The following is a 17128-nucleotide window of genomic DNA, read 5'->3' as shown; positions in this document are numbered from 1 at the left end:
ATTTCCTTCCCCTTTACGGGGAAGAGCCGTCTTTGTGTAATCGAAGCATGGCGAGGATACAGTAACGCTTTCCATCAGCAACTCCTTCCCCTTTCGGCTCCTGAGCTCTTTGACTCTCTGGAGTGGGCTCTGTGTTACATGTTGACCACACCAGATGGTGGGTGGTGTGCGGTTGTCTTCAGTGCCTACGGTGAGTGTTGGGTTTCTTAAATTGGTTATGGAACAGTGGCCACGTCTGCAAAGAAACACTAATGGAGCTGTATGTAACCTGAGCTTTAGTGTGGTTGTCCCAGTGGACAGGAGACTCTTATTGAGTCACACACACAGACAGTCTGGGTACACCCCTGTGTTACTCTCACTACAAATCCTGCCTTCCCATCAGTGTAACATCCCAACTCTCCCTTAAGTGGGGTTTTTTTGGTGTCTCTTCCTCTCCGGTCACATGGGATGGTTTAGGAGTGACATCACTGGAGGTCATGGGGGGTTGAGCAGGGAGCTGTGGTTGCTTTGTGGTGGTCATGGTTTGTTTGGTGCCCCGCAAACTGTCTTCACGTACAGCCACAGACACTGAATTTGTAGAAAAAATAAGATTAATACATTTTTAATAAATAATAAAACTGATAATAATGCAGTATGAGGTAATCTCTAGGCTACAGATATGTTTGATTGTTACTAGTAATGACACTTTAAAAAAGTGTAACCCGGTTTTACAATGACCGTAGGATGAATGCTCCCACTGTTCCCAGCACAAAAGTCAGTGTGTCTGTGTGTCTCTGTGTGTCTCTGTGTGTCTTGAGTGTGTGTGTGAGTGGGAAGAGAAAATTGAGAGGCAGAAGTGGGAGAGAGAGCAGCACAGCTGTACACAAAGGGCCTGTTGATTCCCCACATTATCAGCCTGCCTGTCTCTCTGAATCCTACACATTATATGTATTAATCACGTGAAGCTGCAGCAGGTGTCCCGCTCTGAACACAAACTGGTCTTTATCATCCTGCTCCAAATACTCTTTATACTGATGTTTTTATCACTTCTCATTGCTTGGCTTGGCCACGTTTGTCTGCAGTGTTTCTCTTACTGCCATATAAAGCTATTAAATCTTATTCACCCAGTAACTTTATAGGGAAATCAGTAACATCGTTAAGACCATGAACTGTTTCTGTGCACATTTCTGCTGTGGAAATTATTAAACTTTTCCCAAACTGCAAAACCTAAAAGCAAGACAGACTTCATCATATATTGATTCTAAATGTGTTTGTTTCGATTAATTTGATCGGTTTTTCCTTCCTTCCCTATCAGAAATTCTATCCATCTTGTATTTAAAGCTGCACCAATCAATACTATGTATTAATGAATTCATGACTCAAATGACTATATGTACATATGTGAAAGGAGTTGCTAATAATCAAAAACACAAAGAGAGTTAATACCTGCAGCTCTCCGTTGTTCCCTTCAGGTCTTTTATGGCTTTAAGTTTACTGTTTCGGTTGAGTTTCCAGGCTGAATATCTGGCCTATATTCATCAAGAGGACATAAACACTACTTCAAATGAGTGCTAATGTTGATCTGTATCTGCTGGATGTTTTAGCAGCAGAGTGATACACACTTAAAACTGCTGGGTTAAAAATAACCCAGTTTGGGTTATTTCGGTAACCAAGTGCTGGGCCAAAAAGGGGCCGACACAGCCACAGGTTATAATAACCCAGCAGGGTTGGGTTACAGAAATAACCCCAAAAATTTGTAAAAATGACTAGTTTGTTGGGTGAAAGCTAACAAAAAGTTGAAAAAAACAACTCATTTTGGATAGAATATATTTTGCTCAACTTATGCATTAAGAAATACTGATGAATTGAATTGTTATTAATTGATGAAACAAGCACACAATGCCCCAGCCATTATTTAATTGTTCAAGCTAAAGCGAAGCTCCAGTATATAAAAGTATAAAACACATGAAAATGTTGTTTAAGGCTTGTTCCACTGCCCCAATTTGGCAAAAACAAATAATGCTGCTTTAATCATATTGATTTCTATGATTCACTTTTTTCCTTCAGAAACAGAGCTGGTCCTTTTGCAGCTTGCATCAGAGCAGTTTTGTTTGTTTGTTGTTCCGACGTGATTCATTCAGCTTTGCTTCCCCTGCAATGCCTGTACGCCCTCAGTATGAAAACCTCGGGTTTCGAGCAACACTGCTGTGTTTTCAAAGATCAACAAATTCAACTTCAGGAAACATTGTTCATGCCTGCGACTCCTCCACCGAGAGGCGTGTCTTAACTCAAAATGACTGTGTGGCTTTGGTATTTCCCAACAGCTGGAGCAGAACTCTGGGAAATGTCACACAGCTGCCCAAGTTGTTTTTCATTCAGTTAGCGATGCTAGCTTTAAGGGGCCGGGTGAAAGTCATTGTGGTTTGGAGTATTAACTCCATGACGTTTTAACATTCTTGTGTGATTGGCTCATTTAGCGTCACATTTTCCTGATGTACTCCATGATTGTGCAGTTAATCCTGTGAGCTCACTCTTTATCTTCCTCATGACCGTGTTGTCCAGCTTAATGGTTAATCTCTGCATCGACAGGTGGCAGAGCGTCGGGGACAGCTGGCAGCTCCGGTCGTAAGAGGCTCCACCGAAGACCAGGGTACATGAGAGGAGAGCAGTCCAGACTACAGAGCACTGCTCATGGGCAGGAGGAGGAGGAGGAGGAGGAGGAGGAGGAGGAGGAAGGGAGGACCACTTGCGTTAGGAATGGAAAACCAGGACGCCACACTGACATCACTGAGGCAACCAGCGCTCAGAGGATGAGTCTAACTGCTGTCAAAGTGTCCTCAAAGACTCAGTCTGATAAACTCACATGTGGCTCCTGGAAGAGTAAGAGTTTTCTTTGCTCTGTTAGCCGTCCTCTTCCTCCTGTGGACTGCAGCGCCATTAATGGTGCATCCAGTCCTCAGGGTCCGTCCTCTCTGCCACAGAATGAACTCGTCGTCCAGTCCTCACCACAGGACTTTAACTCCAGCTTCAGTTTCATCCAACAGTCTCTCAACTGCAGCCAGAGGACAGACACAACCACACCGTCCCGGGAACCACAACCACTAAATCAGTCGACTAAAGCACCTTGTTCGCCTCGAACAAAACCAGCAGCTTTGTCCCTTGAGCACAATATCTTAAAGCAGTCCACTCCTGCCCAATCACTGCCCTCCTCGGCCCCGGGCGGCCAGGCAGACAGAGAGGAACTGTCATTAGGCGGGAGGTTTTGGCAGGAATGTCTGTGGGGTGGCAGGGAGGTTACGTCCGACCTGCCTGACTGTGACTCTCTGGATATAGAGATCACCTCCTCGCTGTCTGTGGACTCAGACACGGCCTCCGCCTCTTCTGTCACCTCCGGCTACGAGAGCGCCACGCCTGCCTCCGACCAGGCCTGGGACAACCTGGTGAAGAAGTACGAGGGTGTGCTGCAAGACTGCCTCCAAAACAACCGCACTCACACTAAGGTGGGCATCACTGGTTTCCTGCTGGTTGTGATGATGAAACTCCTCTATTGAGTTTAAATCGAGTCCGACATCAGGAGTCAAGACTGAAACCAAAGCACAGGATAGAAATAGTTTGACATTTTGGGAAAAACACTTATTCGCTTCCCTGCCAAGAGTTACATGAGAAGATTGATGGGATGTCTGTACCCTAAATACAAAGCTAGAGACAGCAGTTAGTTAACTTAGCTTAGCATAAGGAAACAGGGGGAAAGTGCTAGCCTGGCTCTGTCCAAGGGTGCAATCTGCCTTCCAGCTAATCAATTAACTTGAAAACTCTCTAATTAACACATAATTATATAGTTATATGCTGAACTATTTATAGTCTTCCTCCTGTTTCCAGTCTTGGTACGTTCAGTGTGGTAGGTGGCTAACCAGCTGCTTGCTCTAGTTTCATATTTATCTTATCTTTATTGATCTTCTCATCTAACTCTTGGCAAGAAAGCAAATAAGTGTATTTTTTAAAATATATTTAATACAGCCAAATAATACAAGTATCACACAAGACAATGTAACCCCACAACACAATTGGACAAGAAAGGAGTGAATAAAAAAGACAAAACAAAGTTAATTGGATCTATGAATAATTAGATTGACAGTACCAGTACTCTTAGAGAACTGAAATATAGATATGACATGGTAGCGTATTTAGAGCGATATATAGTCCCACTCTTCACTAGAGGAGTTTTTCCCCATTTCATATTGTGTTGTGAAACGTAATCCTTAATTCAGATTAGTTATCTATGATTATTAAATGTGAGTATTTTACCTAGCAGAATAATTAAATTAATTATCTTTGTACAGTTTTTTCATCCATAACCCCAAACATAATGCTTACAGGTGTAAGTTCAAAATAAATGTTGTGTGCTCAATTTTGGATATTAATCCACAAACTTACAACATTTGGACCACAGAAAAACAAATGCAACTGGTCTTCCTCTTCGTCATTACAGAATCTAAACAATGCCATAATGTCAGACTTTCTTTAAGACCAAGAGCAAACTAAGAAAATGAAAAAAGTTACATAGAAAAGAGTGAGTTTGTCCTTCTCAGGTTGTTTGAATTTGAATATTCTTACAGACTAGAAGAGGAAAAAACTACCCAGAATTTCATGAGAAAAAGCAAAAACTGGAGAAATGTTTCCAAAAGTAAATAGAATTTGAAGTGCAAATGTTTTTAATGCAAGAGTTTATGTACTAAACAAGTGGAATCCATTAAGTCTGTGACAGACAAATGTTGAGAAGTTAAAGAAAAACATATCTTTTAGGTTTATTAGTCTTCCCTAAAGAGATACAGTCTGATCAGCAATATTTAGAGGTGATGATGAGGTTTTGAGCCAGTCTTTATCTTGCTGACCCGGTATCACTGACACGGTCATTGCACCCACATTTTTTTTTCTTTTTCTTGGCCTGTGACTGTTTAAAGAGCATTGCCCTCTGCGCTGTTGGGTAATTTGTTCTGTCTCCTGTCTATTGTATCTCTCTCTCAGATCGAGTCCATGATGTTGAGGCTGCAGAGACTCCAGCAGAAAGCCATTCTGGATGATGACTATGACGCAGGTGAACTAAGACTTTCAGTTGAGCCGATGCTTTAATAAGTAGGTCAGCTTTGCAGTTGTGGATGGATGCAGAGAGCTTACCTTGAAGTAAGTTGAATATTAAAGAAGAACATTGTCTTCATTTAGTATAATGGAAAGAGGACAGTGAACACTAACTAACTGTGGGATTTTCCATTTATATCGACTGACATGCTCAGTCAGGATCCAGATCAGTTTGACGGTTAAGAAGATATGGGACGTCATCCAGTTTCCTTTATTGGATTTCTTGCTAACTGAATTAGTTGTGAATCATACTAAGATGATAAAGCACGTGAGGGCAAAAGGCCGCACTTTAATTATAGCTGAACAAATGGTATGTTGTGTACTGACTGACATACATTTCACATCGAACTTACTGGAGAGTTATTCGTCTCTTATTGTTAGTCTGTTATTGGAAGATTAGTACAAATAATACCATTCCTCTCTTGTTTTTGAGGACTAGTTTGATAGTTGAGTTCCCACTACTTAGTTTTCCTGATGTGTACACGTGAGTGCTCAGCACATCAGATCTGTCAGCCAAGTAAAACTAAAAACTGGGACATTGTGAAACTACTCAAAGTAGCACAGATAGTAGGTAAAGCTTTGTGAAATTCCACATTTATTTACAAGGAAAACCTGGCTCTTCTGGGGCTTTGTGAACGCAAACTCATGTTTCGTCATCCGCGTTTGACTTTGAAGACTGCGTGGGAACAAGTCCTCAAATTTAATCATCTGGACTTGGTTTTGAATCAGTCTCCAGAAGAAACTACATTCATTTAAGTTCCTGTTTGACCTGAATATTTTTTCTTGCTGTCCTGAGGAAAGTTTATTTTCAGAAGAAGGCTGTATTTTGACCCATTTCTTGGACCTTGTGACAAAAATAAATACCAACATCTGCTGCCGGCTCCCTGTAGACCTTGAACTTTATAAGCGATTAAGGGATTATTTAGGTCAGTGTGTCTTGTCAAGTTTTCTGTTTGCCTTTTGATATTGTGCATCACAAACCTCTCCCTGACATTTTAAACTCTTCTCCACCCTGCTGACTTTAGTCTCTGCTCATCTGTCAGCAGGATTCCTGAAAAGCTTAAGAACTGCTTTCCATGAAATGCTGTAAACAAGAACTGAGGCAGATGATTAGATTTTCTTACTGATGAAGATTTGGATGTTTTACCCTTAGATAGTTATTATTTTTATCTTAACCATGAACCCAACGAGAAGATTGATCACAAATCCTACATGTGTGTGCCTTTACAGGGTCAAGAAATGAAGGATTCTTAAGATTTCACGGATAGGAATTTTTGAAAACATCGAGCTGAGAATCATTTTGTGTTGACAGAAGTTTGCTCCCTTTAAGTGTCCTCTAGTTAAGGGATAATTGGGTAATTGAATAATGAACTAAATAAATGTTATTACCTAGAGAGTACTCTGCTTTCTGTACAATCACAATACAAGTTTCTACATTGACTTTCTGACTTGAACCTAGTTGCTAATAACCAGACTTGTTTCGCATTATGTTGCTGTGCGTTATTCAGTACGTGTGCATGTGTGTTTTCAGCTGAGCGTTTTGGGAAAAAGCTGGAGGAGCTGTGCAGGGAGCGAGGCGCTCTGAAGCTCGGTTTACCCTCCACACAGCCCAGCGTGGCTCTGTTCCTGGAGCGTCTCAGACAGGTGGTTCACAGCGCCCTCCAGAGGGCAGACTGCAGTCAGTACAGGTCAGTCACGCAACAGTGGCACTGAATGACAGCATGATGTATTACTAGTGTAGACACACACTGTCAATTTATAAGCCAAACCCTGATTTTCTGATATTATATAAGTTAATAACAGTAATCAACAGCTACTGTTTTGACACTGAAGTATAATGTTTCTCCTTATTGACATATTGGAGAATCACATGTTTAATAATGTTTAAATGGATGTTAATTGCAGTGAGGTAAAAAGGTAACACGAAATGTGGTTAAATTCATTTTTATTTTAGATTTCATTTTATGGGAGACTTTAATTATTTCTGTGTAATTTATTTAGACAACAAAATTGTTGATTGTATTGTAATTTAATCACAATCTGATACTGTTACTGGCGATTAACAGTACTACTACTACTGGGTTTGCAGAATTGAAGTCGACAGGTTGCTCAGCTCCTGATCGTGCTCTATCTTTCATTATAATGTTGTAGGACAGAGCGGCTAGGGAGGGATGTCAAAAAATAGCTCTTGTAGCAGGAAGGAAATCAGGTGGGGCGTCTCTCTCCAGAGGGTATCCTGAACAAATCTAACCTAAAGCTCATGCAGCAGTGGGTTAATGTGTTACTGAGTTTTCCATGCATACCTCGTACATCTCAGTCTCAGTTTATAACATGCTGAAAAACAGGAAAAAACACGCCCCCCCCCAAAGATTGTGTTTCCATTTATTTCAGTGAGTTGGAGGAAAAGTGAGAAAAGGGGGAACACACTTTAGTGGTAATGGTCCATTAAGCATCCAGCAGAGTTATTATAGTTTTTATTTTTCTTTCATTTCATTTCCAGAGTGTGTTCTCCTCATTTCAGTTTAGTTTTTTTGTTTGAAAATGAAAGGTTTTAGTTTTTAGTTTCGTTTTAGTTATCTATAATAAGCTGGGTACACAGTGCACTTGTTTTGCCCATATAAACTGACTTTAACTGCCCTTGAAAAAGACCAAAATCACCCTGAAACGTAGATAAAGGTTATGAGAAAAATCCTGATTAAAGATATTAGAACATCACTGCTGAGACTTGTGTAGTGACTTTGTGTTTTTGTGACTGGTTGTCAGGGAGGGTGTGGAGCCTGATGCAGGGGACTCATCGCAGGGTCCACTGCATCGAAGAGATCGTCTGATTCAGGAGAAACGGCTGGTTGAGGTAAATCAGTCAGTTTACATCATGTCATAAAGGCTTACAGTAGTCGTGTGTGTGTCTGACCTGTCTGATGTGCTTCTATTGCATTTTATTTCCTCGCTCATCAAAACTTCACTAAATTTGTGAAATATCTTGAGTCACTAACTACATTTAGTAGTGAGTTCTATTTCAGGTTATGTACTTGAATATACTGGTTTGGATAATTAAAGTGCTACTATTTCATAAGATTTCATATAATATATTAGGATCCCAATTAATTAATCAAAACAGTTATTATTATTCCAATCACAACTACTGTAAGAACAGATTTCATGTCATGAAACTTGTGCAGGAGGAGATAGCAGAGCTGCAGCAGAGGCTGACGGAGCTGAAGGACCGCAGCCGGTGCTTGGAGCAGCAGATCCAGCAGGAGGAGCAGCAGGTGGAAGCTGAGGAGCTGGAGGGCTCCGTGCTGAGGAGCTGCACCGTGGCCCAGCTCCGCGACATGAGCCGCACCCTGCAGGACCTCGTCACCTCTGAAAACCGCACGCAGATCTCCGTCTCTCCTCCGCCCTCCACGCTAAGGTCAGCGTCACACACATGCAGAATATTTCACCAAATGTTTTTTATTATTTTATTATTGTTCTTTCTTAACATATTTCATATAAATGCTTTATTCCCATTAGAATGGTTGCATGAGACTCTCAGACTCAGGTTATTTTGTTTTTCTCAGTATTAGTGAAGTATTAGGCTCCATAAAAATCTCTTGGTCGTGAGTTAATCAGCCTGACTGATCCTTGGCACAGGACTTAATTTAGGGAAATATACACATTTACTGCAGGTCTTTGGACATATTATGGGCTTTTGCCGTCCAGAAGGCATTTGTGCCTCAACAAAGTTAAGAAAATGTGCAAATCTATGTAAATTCAAATTACACTTCTACACAGTGTTCTTTGAAGAAACATTTTCACACCCTAGATGTTTCCATCTTACACCTTGTTGTGATGGTTCTTCCTGTCCTCACATATACGCTCACAGTCTAGATCAGGGAGGTTTTGATGGGTTGTAGTGGACAGGAAACTTAGAAACCATTACGTTATCAAACAGCAAACAAATGCAACAACTATACAAGCATCAACAACAACAACTTTCCCTCTATCACTGCATTTGTTTGTTCTTAGCTCGCATCTCATCCCAAAACATTAAAGAGCTGCAGTCCCCTAACTAATGGAGCGAAGCCTGCGAGCTAGTTCAGGCAGTCAACTCGAGCTGCGCTGATTACACACATGACATGCCTTATTCCATAATCACTAACCAAGCACACCCTTCCAATCTGGCAGTCTATTTAAACTGCACAATTTCCCAGCTCTCCCTCTGCTCTGTCAATGCCGCTGTTGCCCTGCATCCGTATTGCTGCTGCTACTCTGTAAGCTATGGCTGCCTGCTGCGCTGTAAGCCCCACCACCACCCCAGCATCCACCTGTAGGCTCCGACTGGGGGTTAAGGTATTTGCGCATCACTCCCCAATTTCTCTATGTAAACATATCTGCGGGGAGTGAGATCAGAGCCTAGACACCAAAATCTAAATATGCTATACTGCTGTAATAAACATTTCAAACGTGAGTTGGCTGACTGAACTGAGTTTGTACAGTGAAAAAGAAACACAAACATTTGTATTATCAATTATTAATGACCAGTTCTTTAAACATCGCATGCATCACTGCATCATCTTTAAACAACACAGAATAAAGCAGTTTCACCTTAAAAAAGGGGTCCTGTCAGGATAACTTACGATCCAGACGTCCAATGACTAAAATCTTCATCTGATTAAAATATATAGTTAAAAATCACCAAGATCTAAAAAGTGTATGGGAAAAACATGGCTTAAAACTGGATAAAAAATAAATGTATGACAACCACAAAGCTGATGCATGAGGAAAGTAGATATTATGCAGTAGACGGGCGAAACGCACTCTTACTGGAATAATATGACAGATTTCTCTGGGTTTGAACATTGTTGGAACACAAGTACACAACCCAACAAAATATATAACATAGGTCTAGTGTTTATAGAGATTGTAATGTGGAAATGTTACATATTATATCTTTAACTCGAATGCAGAAGGAGATTTTATTGTAACCTGAAGGACACTGATTAAGTAGGCTGGTAACATACAACAAGTACATAAAACATTTTAAGAGATAGATGCCCTTCTTATGTTTCTGATTTTACCTGAGTTTTCCTTAAAAGAGAGACACATTAGAGAGACTTATTATTGATTGATATGATTATGATAATATAGCAAAATTTGGAAATATTTGTATCAGTGAATTTAAAAAAAGATCTGTGGAATACAAAGAATCAAATGTCTCAAATAGCTGAACAACAACTGAAAGTCATGTTTTGTTTTTAGTTAGCAGTACAATTACTGTTGCCCCCCCTGTTCATTTGTCATCAGTGGCAGAGAACAGCTGTAAAATAAAAACTTTTACATTTAAAATGCAGTGTTCTGGTCCATTTGTGTTTTTAGTATAAAGAATTAGCTTAGCATAGGTTAACAAGCACTAAACCTTATCATGCAATCTGAGGATCATTCTCACAGTCCCAGCAGTGCTGTCAGTCACCAGTTGGGGCTGCTAGAGAGCCGCCAGTGGCAGTGACACAACAACAACCATCAGTCCATGAATGTTTTCCCTGTATCATGGCACGTATTTTCTTATCATTAAATTGGCTCGTTTGGAAGAGGATGTGTCAGTGCAGATTCTCTATTTCACTAAATCTTTGCCTCCCAGCTTCATTCATTCCTCAGACAAACAAAGTGGCATTTTGAATAAATCTGGCAGCAGGATCGTCTTATCTCGCGCCAAGAAAGTACAACTGAGTACCATCGTGTTTCAACCCAATTAACATCTCCAATAACTGCACGGAAGAGCTTGACAACTGAAGAAAGAAATACAGATGTAGCATTTTTACGTACAAGAATGTAGCTCTTGTGACTATGAAGGTTGAATGCGCTGATTGTAATTCGACAAAAGAGCCTGCCAAATGAATGTATTGCAATCCAATAATTTGTACGACTTTATGAGGACTGATTTATTTATTTTCAGCTTCAGAGAGGATCTATCAAGCAGCCAAACTACTTTTTCTTTATTCCCCGCATCCCCTGTGCCCTCAATCCTCTTCTCTCACACCTGCTTGAACTTGCTTTGAATTTTAATGGTTTTTCTCAGATGCAAATGATTACTTTGCATCATATCCTCTGAAGTTAATAGCTTGAGAGGGAGCACTGTGGAAAGCCTCTCTGTCTTGCCACTCGTTAGAAAGACATGTAAATTGTACTTATCGCCTTCTCGATGGCGTGACCCACCATCACTAGCATAATTTGATATCTAACATATTCTCACCCCAACTGGAACGCGTTTATACCCGCTACTGATTGAAATTGCAACCTCAGATTGGATATTCAGCTGCACATCTCCGGGTGGCTTGCTTTGGGTCATTGTGTCGCAGTTCCCTTTCCAAATAACACAGGGCATTTTCTTTCTCATATCAAGGTTTCCTTACGGGTACTGGATTAAAGAAATCTATCCAGAGTAGCTGCATCCCTAAAAAAAAAGGGTGCTGTTATACTGATGTTCAGAGACAACATTTTACTCTGACTCACCCTGAATATCAGCTTGAATAACACAAAAAGGGCATACTGATTTTTGTGATATGAGACGATTGGGACTGTCTCAAGGTGACTGTGTTGTGGATAATGGATTTCATGCTCATTTTTTTCCATCTACTAATTGATTTATATCTCTGTCACCCAATAATGTGACCTTAATGGTTTGTCCTGTTTGCATGTTTACACACATGCACAGTAATAACATTACTGATGATATGTTTACCCTTGATATCTGAGATGTTCACCTAGACAGTTAATGAAAACTAATAAATTAAATCTATATATTTTCTGTTTTTGTTATCATGAAAATTTAGGTTGCCATCATTGTAAGATCAATATAAGTCTAAGTCAGCTGTATGCTGTATTTGACAGATCAGTTTTAAATGTAAGAAACAAATCCTCTCACAGAATAGTTTTGATGCTTTCCCAAAAGTTTTATCCTCTTGAACACAAAAATGATTTTTAAAAAGAGCTTTTAGAAACAGTAGTATCTCAGTTTGCATTTAGAAATGATTAATTACAGACGGTAACAGTTACTGGATAATGAACAACAGGCAGGACTTCTCAGTGTACACCTATATGAACTGGAATAGTTACATTTGTTCAATACAAAACAAAGCAGGTAGGAGATCACTGCAACCAGCCAAGAAATGATCTCCTAATAAAACCACAGATTGTAATTTTTACTCTTCCATTTTGTACCGACAAACAAGACATAAAGTATTTCCAGCTGTTTCCAGTCTTAATGCTAAGCTAAGCTAGTTAGTGATCGAGTGGTGTCAATCTTTTAACTCTCAAAGCAAGTAAAATATTGAACTTAAATTGATCAGAAAAATCATCTGTAACATTTTTGATTGTCATTTTAAGAGATGGAGGTTCAACATGGCGGCCTCCATTGAAGGAAGCAGTAGATAAAAACGTCTCATTCTAAGATAACGAAAATGCATCATCCTCCTAAAACACACAGGACCTTTGAATTAATCAGAAATGCCTAAACATCACTGGTTTGACTTTTGGTTCTCACAAAGGTCACAAAGTACAGACCCTATGCTTTCATGTTAGCACACAATATCAGTCTGAATCAGCCTTTTATGTCCTACTAGACAGTATCCACTGCGGGTGGAAGGATGTAGACTTATCAGTGAATAATTACTGCTGACTTTTTTGCTCTTATCCAGTGGACAAGATCTTTTAAGGCATTCCTTTATAAACATTATAAAAAAATGCAGTCTCTTGATAGCTTATTAACCACTCTGTGTTTTGCAGCCAGATGAGTACTGGTGAACCCTCTCTCGCCCTCTCTTTGACATTTATTGATTTCACTTGAAGCCCTCAAAATAAAGAAATTACTTTCAGTGCTGCACTAACATTTTCATTTCCTTTTTGCAGACTCCAGGAGCAGGAGCAGGCACTGAATCTGTCCATCAAGGAAGCTACTGCTAAAGTAAGCCACTGTTCCTCTGACCCTGATTTAGTCCATTACAGCTCAGCCTCCCCCAGCATGTCAACAGTAACTGAATGTGTATGAAGATCTAATGAGTAGTCTAAATAGAAAGTATGTACTGTGTACAGGCTCCAGAGTGTTATATACGCATATAAAATGTCAGTGTCTGTATTCATGTGCTTATTTCAATTTGACAAAGCAGTGAACTCTCCATAGTCGAGTTGAGTCATGCAAGAAATGCTGTTTTGAAAAAATCCTCTCTGTAGAAAAAAAACAAATGTAGGATTTTCTGTCTGTTTCTGATGAGAAATAAGCAACTAAATAAGTAAAGTTTGGAATTTATAGTGAATTAATGGTTGTAGTTGTTATTTTGCTGACAATGGTCAGTAAAATCCATTGATATATGTGTACTACGTATGTGAAATATCTGTTTCGCTAGCATGGCTTTGGTGGGTTTTCTATGCGTGTCACTGGTGTATTCCTATGTGTGAAAGGCTTTGCTTGCTTCCCTTTGTATGTGCTGTGTGTCTCTGGAGTTCCCCCTTCCTTCTCAGGGGTTTGCTGTTCCCTCTCACTGATCTCTATGCGTGGATCTCTGCTGCTGGAAAGAAGCCAGAAGCAGCAGAAATCTTTAAGAAATAGTGGTTTAAGGATAGAGGGAGAGAGGCACAGCAGGGGACAAGAGGCTTGAAAAAGACCTCTTTAATGTTACTGTGTCCTTTAGAAAGCTATCATTAACTGGTTGGTTGATGGTGCAACTGCACCTCAAAGGAATATATAGGCTGTCCACAAAGAGACACTTTCAGCACAATCAGTTAAGTTGGAATGAAAAGTTTTGTTCCTACGTGAGGTATCCACCATGTGGAAAATGGCACACCTGCTGTGACAAAATGATTGCCTGGCATGAAAGAAACTTTCACTTTCTCTATTGACTTTTTCAAAATTGACAAATAGCACGATGGCTTGAAATTTAATCACCAATGTCAGAATTTCTACAGTTTGAAAAGCACTCCAGAGCAGTTTCCAGTTCATGTAATGTGTGAAATAAAATTATGCAAGCCTGTTTTCAAAAAACTGTTTTCTACATTTTCTGTTGGAAGAAAACTCCCTGGAGATGTTCTGCCTCAGAAATACCAACCTATTTGACAGCCCTTTCAAAGTGTTGCACAAAACTGTGTCAGATTCAAGAAGAAAATGCGTCAGAAAATCCAACTCTACATCCCTTTGAGTGATGAAAATAGTTCCTCAAAAGAAGGAAGCGCATGATGGGGATTGTATCTGGCTGTAACTCAAAGTGAATACATTGGAAAGAACAGAGGTTTAAAGGGCAAAGTGAGGGCAGAGGGGGGCCTGGCCGGCTGTATCTGAAGCCATCAACTCCTCTGTGAATACTGCAGAGCTGAGGTGCTGCATCCCCATCAGGCCTGTGACATTCAGGGCCTTTTTCCTCTCTGACATTCTAATGGCATCTTTTATGGAGATTTCACATTTCCCTGTCTGTCCATGTGAAAGGAGACACACTCTCTTTCTTTCTAAAGGTTATAGACAAGGTAACACACCGGCGTTGATGCTCTACTGTGTATTCAAAGCAGGGCGAACACAGAAGGACGGAAATGAATCGGTAAGGTCTTGTAAGAATGAGTGTCAAAAAGAAAATGAAAGTGGAATTGGAAATGAGCTATGCATCCTGTGGGATCCATGTGTCTGCAAAGGTTTTGTTAGTTACCACCCTCCCTCCCCCCTCCCACTTTTCTCTCCTCCTCTTCTTCTTCTCCTTCTTTTCCCCAGGTGGTCATGAGTCAGAGGCTGGGCAGCAGCCTGAGGAGGAAAGTCAGCGAGACTGAAACTCAGCTTTTGGCACTGCATGAAGCCAAGCTGGCAGCCATCTCAGGTAACTCTCCACTCAACCACACCCCAATACAACCCTTCACTTTTCTTTTATTTACCTCATTTACTTGAATCGCTCACCATTAGCCTCACGTAATGGCGCTATTAATGATCGAGACGCTCATTAATGGGTGGTGTAAGGCTTAATGTCCTCCTGTGGTGCGCCGGTGCAGGTAATGACTTCAGCAGTGCCAAAGAGCTGAAGGATGAGATGAAGGCGGTGTACCTGGAGCGCGATCGACTGGAGGCTCTGGCCAAGAGGCTGCACAGCCTCAGCTCGGGGAGCAGCCAGGAGCTGGCCAGGATGAAGGAGCAGCAACAGCAGCTCAGGCAGGACTTGGAGCAGAAGGAGGCCCAGCACGGTGAGTCATTGAAGCCAGTCTACATTAAGATAACATGTACTGCCTTCATCCCAGGGGAGAAGCTGGGCTGCTGTGGGCAATATGATAGAGCTGAAAGCAACAAATCACCCTCATTACTGTAATAAAGACTTTCTAAGGGCACAAAAGATTCTCAGTAATGGCTATCAGCAGCTTTAAAGATATTTGTAGTTACATTTACATAACTTAAATGAATAGTTTGACATGCTGAGGAGAAGATAGGTACCACTCTTTATCTGTCCATTAGATAGGAAGCTACCGCTAGCACCCTAATAGGTTTGCTTAGTTTAAAATAAAGACTGGAAACAGCTAGCCTGTCCAAATAAAACAAAATCTGCCCACGGACACCTCTAAAGCTCGAAAATAAAGATGTTATATCTTGTTTGTTTAATCTATACAAAAACCTACATGTGTACAAATTGGGTTTTTATGATGTGTTATATTTGGTACTGTAACTTCCTGGAGTCTAGTCATTATGGTGAGGTCACGTAAATTTACATTTTGATTATTTATTTTTACATTTTATACTTGTTAACATTATCATATTTATACTTGTATGCTGTTTTAACACATGTAATTATGGTAATAATCTTCTCAACATAATTATCCATAGTTGATCCCTTTCCCAGAGAATCATGACAGAAATGGTGAAGATGATAGTGGTGTGCTGTTCTGTATTCCTCCTGCCCACAAACAGCAGCCTAACTCTCTAGCCATTTTTGGGGCAATCAATAAATGATCTTTGCCCCTTTCAATCTACATTGAACTGATTTGGGGGCAAACAAGCTGTAAACACAACACTGACATATACACCTTTTAAGTTGACATGTCGAGGGTGTTATCATTCACTCGAAGTCGTGTTTCTGGCCACCTGTGAATGTAAGTCCAATATTCACTTTGCGTTTAGCTCTATTTTTGGTTTCATGAGGGAAACATCTGGCTCTTAAGCAACTAAATGGTCCACTATGTTCACCAGCTAGTAGCTAGTGTGTCTGTATGCCATTTGGTGCTGGGCCAGTAGTGTACACTGTGTTTTTTTTGCTGAAAAACAGGTGCCTGTTGCATTTGGAAACAACACTGATGAGAGCAATAAGAGTGAAGCAAATCAAGTTGCTGGATGTAAAACCAAAACAATGAGCTGAAAGATACTACAACGCTCTCTGTAGAGCTAAGGCGGTAATATTTCTCTGTGTATTCCTCACTATGAGCGACCCCTTTCACCTTGCACATAGTCATTTGTGCCATTTTTAATATAAAAATATTGATTACTCCAGCTTTAAATAACTATGTAAAAAATATTTAATTAAATCCATGTTATCTGAAAGAACACTCACCTACCATCTGAGACCAGGAAACGTTTGTTGTATTTTTGAAAGGTACCTCTCTTTCTCTGTGAGTACAGCTTTCAAATATCAATTCAAATGTGAAACATGAGAGCTCTCTGAAAGAGAAGTCCTCTCTTGATGTTGCTCCATGCTGGGAAGACATCAATGGACGATGACTTTTCTCCCAAATGAAGGAGAAGTGATCTGCTGTCGGTGGGGACTTGGCACCAAATGAGTTAGCAGCGGGATTGGCAGTTGTTAAGAGCAGGGTGAGGGGTGATGGGGTGGGGAGTGCAGGGGAGATGAGCTTTAGATTGTGTGAAGTAGCCAATTACCTCCAATCCACTCAGTGCGGACATGATGTATCAGCGCTTGCATGCTCTCCAACTAGAAGAGATCTGAATTCTGCTTAAAGAAGGGGCTTGCTTTTTATTGGGGGCGGAGCGGGTTAGATTGGTTTGGCCTCCTGGCACTGGCAG

General features: G+C 40.5%; 1 protein-coding gene across 3 annotated transcripts in view; it reads left to right on the top strand.

Moving 5' to 3' along the window:
- disc1 (DISC1 scaffold protein) overlaps positions 1–17128 on the top strand; it is a 45815-nt gene that overhangs the window by 2499 nt on the left and 26188 nt on the right. For all 3 annotated transcript variants that reach the window (XR_007888283.1, XM_051428702.1, XM_051428694.1), the window contains exons 2-9: positions 2569–3479; positions 5005–5074; positions 6647–6803; positions 7879–7966; positions 8295–8527; positions 13003–13057; positions 14846–14948; positions 15118–15306. Coding sequence is in view for 2 of the 3 variants with exons in the window: in XM_051428702.1 (XP_051284662.1) it covers positions 2569–3479; positions 5005–5074; positions 6647–6803; positions 7879–7966; positions 8295–8527; positions 13003–13057; positions 14846–14948; positions 15118–15306 (1806 nt within the window). In the remaining variant the exon portion in view is untranslated. The remainder of the gene's footprint in view (positions 1–2568; positions 3480–5004; positions 5075–6646; positions 6804–7878; positions 7967–8294; positions 8528–13002; positions 13058–14845; positions 14949–15117; positions 15307–17128) is intronic.

This window comes from Dicentrarchus labrax, unplaced genomic scaffold (assembly GCF_905237075.1).
Source record: "Dicentrarchus labrax unplaced genomic scaffold, dlabrax2021, whole genome shotgun sequence".
Lineage (NCBI taxonomy): Eukaryota > Metazoa > Chordata > Actinopteri > Moronidae > Dicentrarchus > Dicentrarchus labrax.
Note: the sequence above shows the minus strand (reverse complement) of the source record. Positions and strands in the feature narration are given on the sequence as shown.